This window comes from Agelaius phoeniceus, chromosome 25 (genome assembly GCF_051311805.1).
Source record: "Agelaius phoeniceus isolate bAgePho1 chromosome 25, bAgePho1.hap1, whole genome shotgun sequence".
Taxonomy (NCBI): Eukaryota; Metazoa; Chordata; class Aves; order Passeriformes; family Icteridae; genus Agelaius; species Agelaius phoeniceus.
Genome location: NC_135289.1, coordinates 1,991,573 through 2,006,308, shown reverse-complemented (window position 1 = coordinate 2,006,308; position 14,736 = coordinate 1,991,573). Strand labels below are relative to the sequence as shown.

Here is a 14,736-nt window from a genome sequence, read left to right as displayed (position 1 = left end):
TGGGCAGGAGGCAGGAATGGGGCTCTGCACCTGGCTGAGGGACAAACACTGCCAGGATGTGGTTCTTCTGTGAGCTGGGACAGCAGTTTGGCTGTTTCTGGGGATGTTGGAGCGAGGAGCCAGCCCAGCCAGGCAGCAGGGAACAGCCCTGCTGCAAAGAGGAAACAAGCAGGCAACCCCCAAATTTCCTCCGTGCTGATTCCCATTAGATTATAACCCAGCTTCCCGTGTCACAGCAGGGTCCAGACTTCCACTGAGAAAACTAAGGGCTTGCATTAGAAAGGAAAAAAAAAATTGACCCAGTTATGACAAAACGAAGCAGCACGTTCACAGCATCGCTGTGGAAAGCCATGAGCAGCCACAACAAGGCCCTCGGGAGTAACAGGATTCCACTTCAAATGAGATTTACAAATTAAAAATAAAAGAGCTGGATTATTTCTGTGTGCCTGAACCCCCCTTCCTGGCTGCTCAGCCAGCCTCGAGTGGACACTGCAGGGTGGGGAGGGGTGCCATGCACATGCAGACCTTGGGAATTTGGGAAAATCCTTTCCTTTGTCTCTCTGACTTTGCAGTCAAGCACTGCCCCATGTCAGACAGAGGAGGAGAGCTGGACACAGATCCCTGGTAACTCCCTCAGAGAGCCCAGAAACCAGACCAAAATCCAGACTGGTTCCAGTTTGCCAGGCAGGGAGATCAGAGCAGCATTTTTGCCATCACCCCTGGCAGAGCCCGACTTGCTCCCAATGCAGCCCCGGGAGCGCTGCCAGAGCTCCTGGGATCTGCCAGAGCTGCCGGGATCTGCCAGGATCTGATGGAGCTGCTGAGATCTGATGGAGCTGTTGGGATCTGCCAGGATCTGATGGAGCTGCTGGGATCTGATGGAGCTGCCAGGATCTGCCAGGATCTGATGGAGCTGCTGAGATCTGATGGAACTGCCAGAGCTGCAGGGATCTGCCAGGATCTGATGGACCTGCTGGAGCTGCCAGGATCTGATGGAGCTGCAGGGATCTGCCAGAACTGCCAGGATCTGATGGAGCTGCTGGGATCTGATGGAGCTGCTGGGATCTGATGGAACTGCTGGGATCTGCTGGAGCTGCCAGGATCTGATGGAACTGCCAGGATATGATGGATCTGCTGGGATCTGCCGGATCTGCTGGCTGGGCTGTGCCAGCTGCTCCTCGCTGTGGGGCCGGGGGAATGTCTTGCACACCTGCCCACTCTGCCGCAGCCCCGGGTTGTCACCGAGGGAGAAGTGTTGACAGCACCACACGGAGCGGAGCAGGTTCGCAGCTGAGCCGGGATTGCTCAGCTCCTTGGCAGCGAAATGACAGGGCCCAAAGAGTGCCTGTCTCTCCAAGGAAATCCTGCGGCGCTTGGAGAGACATTACCTGGATCGGCAGCGGGAGGAAAAGGCTGGGAGCTGACAGAGCGTGCAAATACCAGGAGAAGAGGTTGGCGTGGGGGAGCTCTCCCCACATCCCAGCTGCTTTGTGGCTTGGGGGGAGACCCTGAGCAGGATGCAGATGGAGAACCTGCATGGAAAACAGGAGCTGAGGTCCCAAAATTTTGTGCATGAAACACAAAAGACAGCCTGCTGTGCACTCTTATTTTTTGTGACAAAAGTAAGGTCACCTCCCTGTCCACCCCCAGCCCCTGCCCTGGGTGGGTGCCCAGGGCACGGCCACAGAGCCACAGAGCCACCAGCCATGGCCAGGTAATCCCTGCTGGGGGAGGGCCGGCCCAGAGAACCCAATTGTAAATACATCAGTGTCCTCCTTCTCCCTGCCACACGTTTAAATCTATTTGATCCACTCTAATGGATTGATCTACAAGTTTGTGCACACACATCCTGCTTTGGACGGGCGGCTGGCAGCGCCTCGCCCATCACGGCCTGTCAGCTCCACTCAGCCTCACCTCGAGTGCAGAGCGAATCCAATTACAGGATAAAGGGTTTTCTTCCCCTCCATATGGTCTCTATAACGCTGTGGCTTTATCTTGCCTTAACCCCTTTCCTGGCGAGGGAGCTCCCAAGCCCGGCCTAAGCGGCTCAGCGCCGCGGCCCTGGGTGGCTGCTATGTGATACGGGAAATGGGGTCTTCCCAGGGCACCCAGAGCCACATTCCTCCCTCTTCTCCTGCCCACTGGGGAGGAATGAGCCCGCACGGGAGGGAGATTCAGGGCAGCACTGGTTATAAAAGCAGCCAGCAGCACAGGAGTGAGCCCAGCCGTGCAGTCAGAGCTGTGCTCACAGCCGGGGTTCACGGGGCTGTGTGTCAGCCCAGCACCGGGAGCTCGGCACAGATGTTCCCTTCATGACTGATTTGTTGTGCTCTTGCATTTCCCTCCACCTTGCTCTGCCAGGTGTTCCCTGCGTGTCCCTGGGCAAGCGGCTCCTGTGGCAGGGCTGGGGATGGGCACCACAAAGGGCTCCAGGAGCCCCCCTCCCCTGTGTGAGCTCTGCCTGTCGCTGATCCCTGTGAACCAGGCATGTCGGCTCTGTGCAAGCCAGTTATTTGATTATAATTATCATCCCTTGCTTTACACAGGGCATGAAAGCCCAGAGCAGCTCAGGGCCCCGTCACGCCGCGCGCCAACAAACAATGAGCCAGAGACAATCCCAGCTCAAAGCAGGAAAACCTGCAAGGGGCAAGAAAAGCCTTTTCCTGAGGACAAACACAGAGCAGCAAAGCTCTCCTCCCGCATTAGGCAGGGCCTGGAATTTGCTGCTGCCGTAGAGTCAGCACAGAAAACAACCGGGAGCTCTCCTGGAGAGAGAGCAGCTCGTAAACTTTCCCTGCTAAGAGACAGCAAATTAAAGCCATCCCTGTGACAGGGCTGCAGCAGGAGCTGAGGTTGCATTCAGGACACGTCCTGGAGGGACCAGGCACTCTCAGTGGGGTCATTTCCCTGCTCTGGGTTTACTCGAGGCCTTGGCCATTGCTCTGGGTGTGCTGACCTGCCCAGAGCTCTAAATCCACCAACCTTGGGGCAGTGACCCAGGGGACACATCCGTGAGGACAGCTGAGAGGGGACAGCCCTTTTACAAAGCACAGGTGGCTCAGGCTTACCTGCTCCACAGGCAGCTCCCAAAAAGGGGAAGGACCCGGTCCAGGTCGGTTGAAACCCTTCCAGTCCAGTTGTCCCTTTGAAAGGTGTCTGGGAACCACCCATGAAGTCAAATCTCCTCCACACTCAGCTGCCAGGTGAGTGGAGAGGATCTGCTGAGCCGGGAAAGGTCCCTCTCCCAAAAAGTGCAGCTGAGTGTTCTCCCAGCACCCAGACTCAGTGTCCCTGTTCCCCCCACAGCTTCCTTTGCACCAACCTTGACTTTAGAAGAGGGCAGGACACCCCAAAAGGGTGCTAGGAAGGGATGGGAGGTGACAATTTACTTTCCCGTGGGGTACCCGTGCCCAGATGCAAAACCTTGGAGAAGCTGCAGAACTTTGGGATGCTGCTGGTGCTGGCAGAGAGGCCCAATTGTTTTTGAAGTGAAATCTTGGAGCTGAGGATTTGCTTCCTCTTTTGAAGGTGGGCCACCACAGTGAAATATTGGAGCTGGAGGGAGTTGCCTTCTCCCATAGGAAATGGGAGGTGCACACTGGAATTGAGATGGATGCACAGCTGGTTTTGTGGATTAGAATTTCTGGGATTTCCTTTGATATTCATTCTGCAACAATGTGCCAAATTTTTGTAGAAATTTTTTGAGCTTGACTATGGCCAGGAGAGGCAGGAAATTCCTCCAGGAAAAGGTCTGTGAGAAGCCATGGGGCTCCTCCACTTTCCCCTCATCCCCTCATCCCCAGGACCAGGAATTTGGTGCCTGGTGGCTTCGTGGTGTGGCAATTCCAAGAAGCACATCCATCCTGTGAGGAACCCTCATCCCAGGGCACCTGAGGCTGGCCTGACCCACTTCCCTGCACCACGTCCTACTTCTGCACCCACTGGATCAGGAATTAGGACACCATCCATCCCAACACCCCCTCAGCCTTCCGCTCCAGCTCGGAGATGCTCCAGGCGTGCAGGAGACCTCACTCATCCATGGGACAACGGTGACTTTTTCCATGGGCTGTGCCTTGAGGAGGCCCAGCTTACCTCGTTATCCGATCAGCTCCCTTAACCCCCCACATCCCCAGGATTAATGGAAGAGCTGCCCTAAGGCGCCTTAGGCAGGTCCCCTGGAGAAGGAGCCCCCATGACCCAGAAGGAAGAAATGGGGAAGAAGAACTTGGATGAGCTGGAGCATTGGCACTGGCCCTGGGGATCCCACACTCCGTGCTGGGAGCCTGGGGAAAGCTCCCTTCCATCCCTCTGGCTCTCCCAGGCTGTGCTGGTCTATCCACACTCTCTGCAGGGAGTTCAGGACGTCTTTGCTCTCCTCTGCCCCGTGGCACAACCAGGGGTGTGATCAGAGTCACACAGCCAAGAGCTCTGCCCCAAAATGCTGCATTTACCAAAAAATTACCAACTGCATTTCCTTTGGGATGGGAAGTGGCTTCCCCTCCTACCTTTGGCCAGCTCCAGGCCTTTGGCTGTGTCAGCAGAGCCTGGATTTGGGATGCACACCCCAGCAGTCCTCACACTGAACCAGGCACCTGAAACAGAGCCCAGCCAACAGCTCAGCCCCACAAAGCTCAGTGCAGTCTTCCCCCAGTGACCTCCCCAAGGTCAGTGGGGCAGAGCTGGCCACTCCCCAGTCCCCAAGTGGTCTCACAGGGTCCTTCAGCCACCTAGGGACACCCCAAGCCTGTGACACACTGTGGACCCCAGAACAGCCCATTTTCACATCGGCCCCTCCCAAACTCCCCACCGCTCCTCCCACCTTTGCCCCTCTTCCCAAGCACTCCCCACCCCATCCCTTCCTGCCCCCAACACCTTAAACAACATTAAACACTTAATGGCAATTAATACTCTTTAATGCAGGTTTTGGGGCCAACTGGCTGCTTAGAGGGTGCTTAAACCATCAACCCCTCTCAATCCCGTTGCCCTTGTCATACAAAGTTAGCCGAGCCCCTCGTCAGCCTCCCCCCTCCCTCGAGGAGGCCGGAGGGTATAAAACCACCCCGGGGCGCGGCACCGCCAGCCCCCGGCGCGGCGCAGGGCAGGGCACCGCCTCCATCCCCTCCACTTCTGCTGCTCCTCGTAATTCATCCATTTCTTGGGTTGGAGGGGAACCCTCTCAAAGGGGTGGGGCTTCCCTTTTTTCATTAATCAGGGTCAGAACTCGATTCGTTGCAGAAAACCCCTCCGGCGGAGCAGCTCCCGCAGCCAGGGCAGCATGAACGGGACGGAGGGGATCAATTTTTACGTGCCTATGTCCAACAAGACCGGGGTGGTACGGAGCCCCTTCGAGTACCCGCAGTACTACCTGGCCGAGCCCTGGAAATACCGCCTCGTGTGCTGCTACATCTTCTTCCTCATCTCCACCGGCTTCCCCATCAACTTCCTCACCCTCCTGGTCACCTTCAAGCACAAGAAGCTTCGGCAGCCCCTCAACTACATCCTGGTCAACCTGGCGGTGGCTGACCTGTGCATGGCCTGCTTTGGTTTCACCGTCACCTTCTACACCGCCTGGAACGGCTACTTCGTGTTTGGCCCCATTGGCTGTGCCGTGGAGGGATTCTTTGCCACGCTGGGAGGTAAGAGATGGGAATGAGGGCTTGGACTTTCCTTCTCCAGGGCTTTGGGAGTCTGGTTCCGTCCCTTCATGGCACTGTTGGGATGTGCAGCGTTGTTCCTCCGCGTGTGGGGCTCGCACTGCTCTTAAAATGGGGGAGGAAAAGAGAATTCTGCGTGTTTGATCTTGATAGCAAGGAGCCTTCATGGCATGGTGGCAGGGAAAGGAAGCCTGAGAAGGGATCCTTGTTTGTAGGATCCAGGCTGGGGTCACCTGGCCCTGGTAACAAGGTGGTTACCAGAGACCTGCCAGGGATGACCACGGCGTGTTCCTGAATCAACGCCAAGCAGCTCGCACCAAGAACAGGCTTGGACTTGAGGTCTTTTCCTAACCTTCATGATTTCATGATAATTCCTTAACCCAAAGGCTTCCCTTTTTGCGGAAATGGAGGGTTTAGAAAGTGAAGAGAAATCCCTCAGGAAGGGAACCCCATGGTAGAGCTAGAGGTGTGGAGACACGAGAGGGCTCAGAGCTTTTCCAGGGGCAAAAGGAAGGTGAGGAGGATCCAGGGTGGTTCCCAGGCTCCTCAAGGATGGCTCAGCTCTGTCCCAGCTGCCCCAGATTTGGGCGCCCTTGGGATTTTCCTTGAGGCATTTCTCAGGGACACACACGAGTGCTGCCAACACTTGGCCCTGCAGAAAAACAGGGAGAATTCACTCGGCAGCCGGAGCCCACGCAGCCAGTCCTGCCCACGCCACACCTCGTGATGGATCTGACAGCCACCAGTCCTTGTTGGAGAGACCCAGAGCCACCACAGGGACTTTGCTATCCTTCCCCTAAACGGTGCCATCCCCCACAGTGATGCTGCTCTGGATATACACATTTTAAAAACATGAATATTCTGCCAAAGGCACAGCTGAATGTCCTGATCCAATCCAAGGAGCAAGGAAAGGCTTGGGGTTGAAAGATCCCAAAGTCTGCTCCATCCCTGTTCAGTGAGCCTTGGGCAGTGTTATTTTGCCTTTCCAATGTTTGTACCTCTCAGAGGAGGAGGAGGAGGAGGCTCCTGTTCCCAGGGAAGGAAGTTGGCTGGGAAGCAGCGGGCTGTGCGAGCAGCAGGTCCCCAGCGAATCCCAGCACAGGGTGTCGTTATCAGCAGCTTATCACAGCTGGGGGCATTAGCAGGCTTACAGCACCGACTAAACGCTCCCAAATCCCCTGAAGTTTAATTATCCCTCATAAATACATGTGCACGTTTCCCACCCACACAGTCCCCCCCCCTCCCCGCGCCTCCCCCGATCCAGCGCCAGCAGAAGGCTCGTGAAATGCACAATTTAAAGGAATCAACAGGTTTGGAGGCATCTGGCAGCATTGCCAGGGATTGTGCGTCCCCACGCCCAGGTGGGATTCACTGCCTTGATTCTTAATTTATTAAAACCCCTCCGCCCCCAGCATCCCCTCGGCTCCCAGAGCTTCTGCACGTTACGGGTGGAGGATTCCCAGTTTTCTAGCAGGATGCTGCTTATCCCACGCTGATCCCCTGCTCTTCTGTGGAAGCACCAAGGGAAGGTGGAGCCCAGGGGGGCTCTGACCACTCCATGGGCTCTCCCTCTCCTCCCCGCAGGCCAGGTTGCCCTGTGGTCCCTGGTTGTCCTGGCCATCGAGCGCTACATCGTCATCTGCAAGCCCATGGGCAACTTCCGCTTCTCCGCCAGCCACGCCATGATGGGCATCGCCTTCACCTGGGTCATGGCCATTTCCTGCGCCGCCCCGCCGCTCTTCGGCTGGTCCAGGTGAGCCCCGGGATCCCCAGCAGCTCCTGGACCCCTCCATCCCTGCAGGGAGAGCAGGTGGCTCCCAGCAGGGAAGTGCTTGGCCTTGGAGGAGGGAAATGAATGTTCTCATGGGAGGGGGTGTCACAGCAAGCTGACGTTGCGTGCTCGAGTGCGCCCCAACCACCCGTACCACCCTTCCAGCATCCCCCATCCTCGGGGAATTCCGTCCCTGTTGCCCCTCAGGGAGGGTCCTGGAGCAGATTCCCACCTTTCTCCCTGCCAGGTACATCCCGGAGGGGATGCAGTGCTCCTGTGGGCCCGACTACTACACCCACAACCCCGACTTCCACAACGAGTCCTACGTGCTCTACATGTTCGTCATCCACTTCATCATCCCCGTCGTCATCATCTTCTTCTCCTACGGGCGCCTCGTTTGCAAAGTCCGCGAGGTAACGGCCGGAGGGGACCGATGGGGACAGGGGGGTGGCTCGGGCAGGATTGAGGGGTGTGAGTTGGGGCTGCAGAGCTGCCCCTCACCACCCTCTGTGTGCACAGGCAGCTGCCCAGCAGCAGGAATCGGCCACGACCCAGAAGGCAGAGAAGGAGGTGACGCGGATGGTGATCCTGATGGTGCTGGGCTTCATGCTGGCCTGGACGCCCTACGCCGTGGTGGCGTTCTGGATCTTCACCAACAAGGGCGCCGACTTCACGGCCACACTGATGGCAGTGCCTGCCTTCTTCTCCAAGAGCTCCTCCCTCTACAACCCCATCATCTACGTGCTCATGAACAAACAGGTGAGACACCCACACCTGGGGGCTCCACGGGCACGTTGCTCCTTCCCAGAAGGATCTCAGTCCATCCAGGGACTCCTGGCCCTGTGGCACGTCCCCTCTGGCCCCCGGTGCCACCACTGTCATTTCTCTCCCCTCCCCAGTTCCGTAACTGCATGATCACCACAATCTGCTGCGGCAAGAACCCCTTTGGGGATGAAGACACCTCCTCCACCGTATCCCAGAGCAAGACCGAGGTCTCCTCCGTCTCCTCCAGCCAAGTATCACCTGCATAGAGCATGGACAGTTTGAACTGGGGTGACCTGCCGAGCTCGGGGACCCAGCCAGACGCCCCCCAGCCATTCCCTCGTGCCCCGGCCCCCTCCCCTGCAGGGGAATTTAGCTGTGCCCGTCCTGCCATAGCTGTGCAGACCCCACCCCACACATCCACGGGGACCCACCCGTGGCACTCTGAGCTCTGCCAGAGTGCTCCCACTCTGACGTGCTCCCAGGAGCACGGCACCTCTGGGGGACTGTCCCTACCTGTCCCCACTGAGTTTGAACAGCAGCAGATGATGGGGACCCCAAACCTTTTCCTTCCTGAATCCCACTCCCCGCCAGCATCGCCCTTCCCTGGGCTCCAGGGAGCATCACAGGAGCACCCAGGCCTCATTTGCAAAAATCTAAATATTCTGGCAAAGCCCCAGGAGCAGGACCCTGTGGCTGGGGTGGCCCCACCTGCCTCTCAGCAGGGCCTGAGCCTGGGGCTCTCTGGAGCCACGCTCCCACCGGGATTCCCAGCAGGAATCGATTCCTGCAGCCTCTATAAATCAATACAACAAACGGAGCCACGGGCGGGAGCCCAGCTCCCTCTATCCCCAAGACAGCACTGTAGATACATTTTTTTGTCTTGGAACCTGTAAATATTTGCTCATGTCCTTTGAAATCTCTATCCCTCTCAGCTCTTTCCTTTCTTCTCCTGTTCCCCACTCCAAAGCAGAGAAATTCCCCTTCCACCTCTGCTCTGGCTGGACAGGCACGGCCAACCCTGGAGGGTGGGGCCGGGACCCGAGCGCTTTCCTGTACATATTTTATAAATAAATAATCTCATGTCAGCACAAGGACATCTGCAGTCAAGGAGTAGGGGTTTAAAAAAACTAAGAAATAAACAGAAGCAGCACAGAGAAAAACACAGATGCTCAGTCCTTGTCCTTTCTCTTGGGCTGTGGGGACAAGATGCTGGTGGCCAGCTGGGGGAACACAAGACAGGAGCTTGCAGCTGTCCCAAAAGCCATGGGAAGGGGGATCTGTGGGTGACACCATCCCCACAAGGTGGCAGCCCCATCAGCTGGAGCACCAAAGGTGTTTGGAGGCAAAAAGAGACACAGGGCACAGCCCTCACTGCCCAGCCAGGGGTTTTAGTACTTTAATATTTAAGATTTCCCCATGTAGCCTTAAATAAAGCTTCAGCTGAGAGCTTCTCACAGAGTTCAAGTTCCCCTTCCTCTGGGGCCCTTCCAGGCAGCGTTGTGACAGAATTGGAAGAATCAGGGAAAAAATTGTTCCCTGTGTCAGTGAATTCATTCAGGAGTGGCTGGAGAGCGATCCCAGTGCCAGAACCTCGCCCTCCTCCCCTCCCTGCTCAGCTCTCACCTCCCCTCTGGTGTTTTTCCTCCTTTTTGGGTCCAAAGCCACCAAAACCAGTGAGAAGTCCCAAGCTCATCCCTGGCGTGGGAAGGCAGGGTTGGGAAGCACTTTTGCCCCCAAACACCACGTCTGGGAGGGGAAGGATGCAGCCCCAGCTCTCCAGGCACCCTCCTGTCTCTGCACCCACCCAAATTTGGGGTCCTGGCCGGGATTGCTCTGGAGCAGCTCCCACGCCACTCCTGCTGTGCTGGATGATTCACTCTGCCCATCCCAGGAGCCTTTTTTCCTTCCCTACAAAGCCCCAAACCAAGCTCAGAACTGATTTCTTCAAACCATGGGAGCAGGGGAGGAGCAGCCACCAGACAACCCAAAACCCAAACCTCACCCAGCCCAACAGACCCAGCCCTTCCATGGCAAAAGCATTTCAACCCCAAAGGTTCCTCTTCCAAAATCACCCAGGAGCTCTTTCCTTCCACTTTTCCATGAATCTGTGGATTTATCCAGGCACTGCATCTGCAGCCAGCAGGGACCATCCTGGCATCACCCACTCAGAGCAGGCACCACCAGCTGCTCCAGTGCTGCTGGCCTGGCACTGCTGCCACCTAAATTCAGATGCAAACCGAGGAAAGCAGCCAGACTCATCCAGGGAATGGAGACAGCTGGAATCTCAGGCCCAAAGGGCATCTCAGTGTCTGACTCCCATCCTTCTGCAGCTGGGACTGTTCCTCCTCATCCCAGCACTGCTGTCAGCTGGTTTAGGAAAACTGCAGTAATTGGCTCAATTCATTTTAAATCAGTTCTCATTTGTGCAAGCAGCACTCAGGGAAAAGCAGCTTGGAGTTTATAACGTCCTGATTTGGAGCATCCACAGGGATGAGGGGGAGATCTCAGTGAGGTGTTCTTGGTCTTTGCCCCACAGCACAGACAGAACCCCCAAAAAAGGGACAAACCAGGCTGCTGGCCCAGTGCTGTTCCCCACAACCCTCATCCTGCCAGGGCTGATGGAAAGGGGTTCTGGTAAGGACAGGATGGAGGAGAAAAGGGGCTCTGGGTGGAACAAGCTGGAGGAGAAATGGGGTTCTGGAAGGGAAAGTCTGGAGAAGAAAAGGGATTCTGGAGAGGATGGATCCATCCTGGGATGGCACTGCCTGGATTTCTCCCAGGACATTTTTATCCCATCAGTGCAGAAGGAGCAGCTCCATGCCAGAGGGTCTGGCTCTGCTCGTTTGTCTCTGCCAAAGGAAAAACATCTCCTTGTCCAGCCACGAGGAACAAGAAGATTAAAACCCTCAAACACTGCCCCCTTCCCTCTGTGCCATCACACACAGGGCTGGGGGGGCCAAATCCCTTTCTGGGGTGCCCAGACCCTGCTACCAGGAGAAAAAGCTGCTCCTCAAGGGAAAAACTGCTGGAATTTGGGCTTGGGAGAAGCCAGGATTGCCCCTGACAGTGCCAGGGGGACCTTGCACAGCCCCAGCAGCTCAGGGAGACCCAGGCAGTGTTTGCCTCCCACCCAGGAGGGTTCAGGAGTCCCCACATTTGTGTCACTTCCCAGCAGGGCCACGTTTGTGTCACATCCCCAGCCCGAATCCATCAGGGCTGCCTGTGTCACGTTAGCAGCAATAAAAGGATTCAAACAGCAATTCCTTACTTTTATGAACAAATGGCCCTGGCTGGATGATTCAGGCAGCATTCAATTCCCAGCCAGAAAGTGTCAGCAAAATCCCAGCCTCTCACATGTAGGTGGATAACTGCAAATGAAAGGAGGGAATTATTAGCACTTAATACCCGGTGGGTCTGCGCTCCCCAGTGCTCCTCTCCAGGAGATGCCAAACGCTCCAGAGCCCCAGCAGCTGCCAAGGGGGGGCTGCAGGGATTGGGGTGATGGCTCTGGACACTGGGAATGACCTCACCCCACTGCCAGGGCCCTGCTCCAGCCCAGCCCCACCAGAACCCCTGCTCTCCTCCCGCCTGTCCTTTTCTCCTCCATCCCATCCTCTCCAGAATCCCTTTTCTCCTCCAGACTTTCCCTTCCAGAACCCCATTTCTCCTCCAGCTTGTTCCATCCAGAGCCCCTTTTCTCCTCCAGCCTGTCCTTTCCAGAATCCCTTTCCTCCTCCAGCTTGACCCCTCCAGAACCCCCTTTCCCCTCCAGACTTTCCCTTCCAGAGCCCCATTTCCCCTCCAGACTTTCCTTTCCAGAACCCCATTTCTCCTCCAGCCTGTCCTTTCCAGAACCCTTTTTTTCCTCCATCCCATCCTCTCCAGAACCCCTTTTCCTTCTCCATCCTGTCCTTACCAGAATCCCTTTTCTCCTCCATCCCACCCTCTCCAGAATCCCTTTCCCCCTCCAGCTTGACCCCTCCAGAGCCCCATTTCCCCTCCAGACTTTCCCTTCCAGAGCCCCTTTTCTCCTCCATCCTGCCTTACCAGAATCCTTTTTCTCCTCCATCCCATCCCATCCTGAGCCCTTTGCTCCTCCCCACACCCCCTCTCCCATCTCCCCCTCCCCACCCAGGGACCCTCAGGCACCCCAAACCCTTGGTGGCACAAATCCCCCAGCTCCAGAGGGATCCAGGGAGGCTTCCCAAGCACCTGGGGCTGCTCCTGGCCATGCAGGACCGTGCTCCACACTCTGCCTTTCTCCTTCACCCAGCCTGCCCATATTTTTCTTGTTCATCAGACTGACAAATGGGCAGAAAACAGACTCCTGGTGATTTCCTGCACAGGCTGCCCACTCCTCCTCTCCCCTCGGCGATGACTGAGAGCTGAAAAAGCAGGAATAGCATATAAATTTCCTCCCTGCTTTAATAAATACCTCTATTACCTTGTGCTTTCCCCCGGCTCGCTGTGCAGCTCCTGCTGCCCGCCAGGCAGACGTGATAAACCAAAATTCACATTTCTGTGGGGGACCAGCAGCAGCAGGGCTCAGGCAGGCTGGCAGCAGCATGGGAGGGGTGAAGCTCCAACCTCGGGGGTCTGGCTGCAGCTTCACGTCATCCCACGGGGAGATAAATCAATTTATTTATTACCAAAAGGGAGCTGGGGTTTGTCTCTGGTCCATCTGTGGACTCCCTGTGCTGGCCCCAGGGGGAGGAGGGGTCCAGGGCTTGTCCCAGACACCTCTGAGCCCCTCGGGGTGAGCCTGGGGTTTCCTGAAGGGTGGCAATAAAGACAAACCCTGCTAAAATCTCAGCCAGAGAGCGCAGGGGGAGCAGAAGGGTTTGGTGGTGGAGGGAAAGCTGTCAGAGCTGGGATCTGTGCTGGGTTCCTCCTCCCTGGGCCTCATCCAAATCCTTGCCTGGGGCTCTCAGGACACCCGGGACAGGCCGTGTCACTGTCCCTTGGCCAGGACACTCCCGAGCAGTGCAGGACCAGCCCGAGCATCCCAGTGGGATGCAGAGACCTCGCTCCATCCCCTCTGCAGGACAACGGGCAAAACCCGCCGGCCTTTGACACCCCCAGCGCTGCCAGCAGCCCCTGGGGCACCCCTGTCCCCTCTGCCACCCCCAGCACAGCCTGATCCAAGCGGGCAGTGCCACTGTCCCCATCCGCAGGGCGCAGCAGCCTCGGCTCCTCCTCCCCCGCAGCCCGATTGATGGCGGTGTTTGCCAAAAGCACCTTCAAGAGGAGCATTAGGAGGTGGCAGCCTCCCAATTTCCCCCTCAGCCAGCGATTGCTGCGTCTCATCCCCTTCCCGGAGTCTGTTTAAGTTCTGCATTTAACAAGATCCTAAACAAGGAGCGGCCGCAAGGGGCAGCGCCCGCTCCCTCCCTGCCAGCGGCATTTGGGGACCCAGGCCGGGAATGGGAAATTCCTCCAAATTCCTCCTCTTTGATTTATGGCTCTCGTTAATCCTCCAGGAGGGCCCCGAGCTGCCCCGAACCTCCGAGGGATGAATAATTTAGTAGCTGGTCAAATATTCTTTAAGGGTTAGAGAACATCAGTGGGAGCGGGGATTTCGGAGAGGGAGGGACACAAAATGACAAATTGAGGCCAAAAAGTGGAAAAAGGAGGGAAGGGAAGGGAAGGGAAGGGAAGGGAAGGGAAGGGAAGGGAAGGGAAGGGAAGGGAAGGGAAGGGAAGGGAAGGGAAGGGAAGGGAAGGGAAGGGAAGGGAAGGGAAGGGAAGGGAAGGGAAGGGAAGGGAAGGGAAGGGAAGGGAAGGGAAGGGAAGGGAAGGGAAGGGAAGGGAAGGGAAGGGAAGGGAAGGGAAGGGAAGGGAAGGGAAGGGAAGGGAAGGGAAGGGAAGGGAAGGGAAGGGAAGGGAAGGGAAGGGAAGGGAAGGGAAGGGAAGGGAAGGGAAGGGAGGAGCCAGCAGGGCTCAAGCCCAGCCTGGTCTCACCAGATGCCGATGCTGCCCCAGCCCGGCACTGCCTGCTGCCCTCGGGGGCAGAGCTGCAGGGACACAAAGTTTTGGCAGCAGAGCCTCGATGAAAAGTGCTGCCAAAGGGATTTTCCACCTCCTTCCATCCTCCCCAGGGATCAGGGCAGCGTTCCCAGCGAGGAATCCCCGGGGCTGATGCTGGAGGGCGGTCACGGAGCAGAGGCTGGAGAGGAGAGTCCAGGAGCTGCTGCTGGGAGCTCCCAGCTCCTTCCAGCCCCGGCTCGGGATGGTTTGGGCTGCCCAGGGCCCCCGCAGCCCCGCGGAGCCGGCGGAGGTAGAGGGCAGCAGAGGCTGCTCCTTGCGGCAGCCGGGAGGGGACGGGTCCTGCCCGCTGGAACCGCGTGAGGAATCGATGGAATGAACGGAATGAACGGAATCAATGGAATAAACTGAATAAATGGAATAAATGGAATAAAGCTGCTCCACGGCAAAGGCACAGCCCGGCTGCTGGGGTGGGAACAAGCTGCACATCCCAGTGGGAATGGGGGATGGAGCCAGGATGGGTCCTGCAGGATCTTGGACCCCTCCCCAGTGGGTCTGGGG

At 57.1% G+C, this 14,736-nt stretch overlaps 1 protein-coding gene and 1 long non-coding RNA gene across 3 annotated transcripts; one reads left to right on the top strand and one right to left on the bottom strand.

Moving 5' to 3' along the window:
- Positions 1-4,975: 4,975 nt before the first annotated feature.
- On the bottom strand, positions 4,976-14,490 carry LOC143695691 (uncharacterized). Of its 2 annotated transcripts, none has more exons than XR_013185177.1 (4): positions 14,152-14,490; positions 12,403-12,575; positions 11,459-11,558; positions 4,976-6,306 (listed from the first exon to the last, which is right to left on the bottom strand). It is a non-coding gene; the product is annotated as an uncharacterized LOC143695691 (long non-coding RNA). The 2 variants fall into 2 exon arrangements; XR_013185178.1 differs by lacking the exon at positions 4,976-6,306 and adding an exon at positions 8,329-8,448.
- LOC129130251 (green-sensitive opsin) lies at positions 5,229-9,345 on the top strand. Its single transcript, XM_054648575.2, has 5 exons — positions 5,229-5,636; positions 7,239-7,407; positions 7,673-7,838; positions 7,945-8,184; positions 8,325-9,345. The coding sequence occupies exons 1-5, from the start codon at positions 5,276-5,278 to the stop codon at positions 8,454-8,456; spliced, it is 1,068 nt and encodes a 355-aa protein (XP_054504550.1). The 5' UTR covers positions 5,229-5,275; the 3' UTR covers positions 8,457-9,345.
- Positions 14,491-14,736: the final 246 nt, after the last annotated feature.

Excerpts from the sequence above, each read along its gene's own strand:
- LOC129130251 (XM_054648575.2), top strand. The coding sequence starts at position 5,276 with ATGAACGGGACGGAGGGGATCAATTTTTACGTGCCTATGTCCAACAAG. Across the intron at positions 7,408-7,672 it reads CCGCTCTTCGGCTGGTCCAG|GTACATCCCGGAGGGGATGC; the intron begins GTGAGCCCCGGG and ends TCTCCCTGCCAG. Across the intron at positions 7,839-7,944 it reads TCGTTTGCAAAGTCCGCGAG|GCAGCTGCCCAGCAGCAGGA; the intron begins GTAACGGCCGGA and ends CTGTGTGCACAG.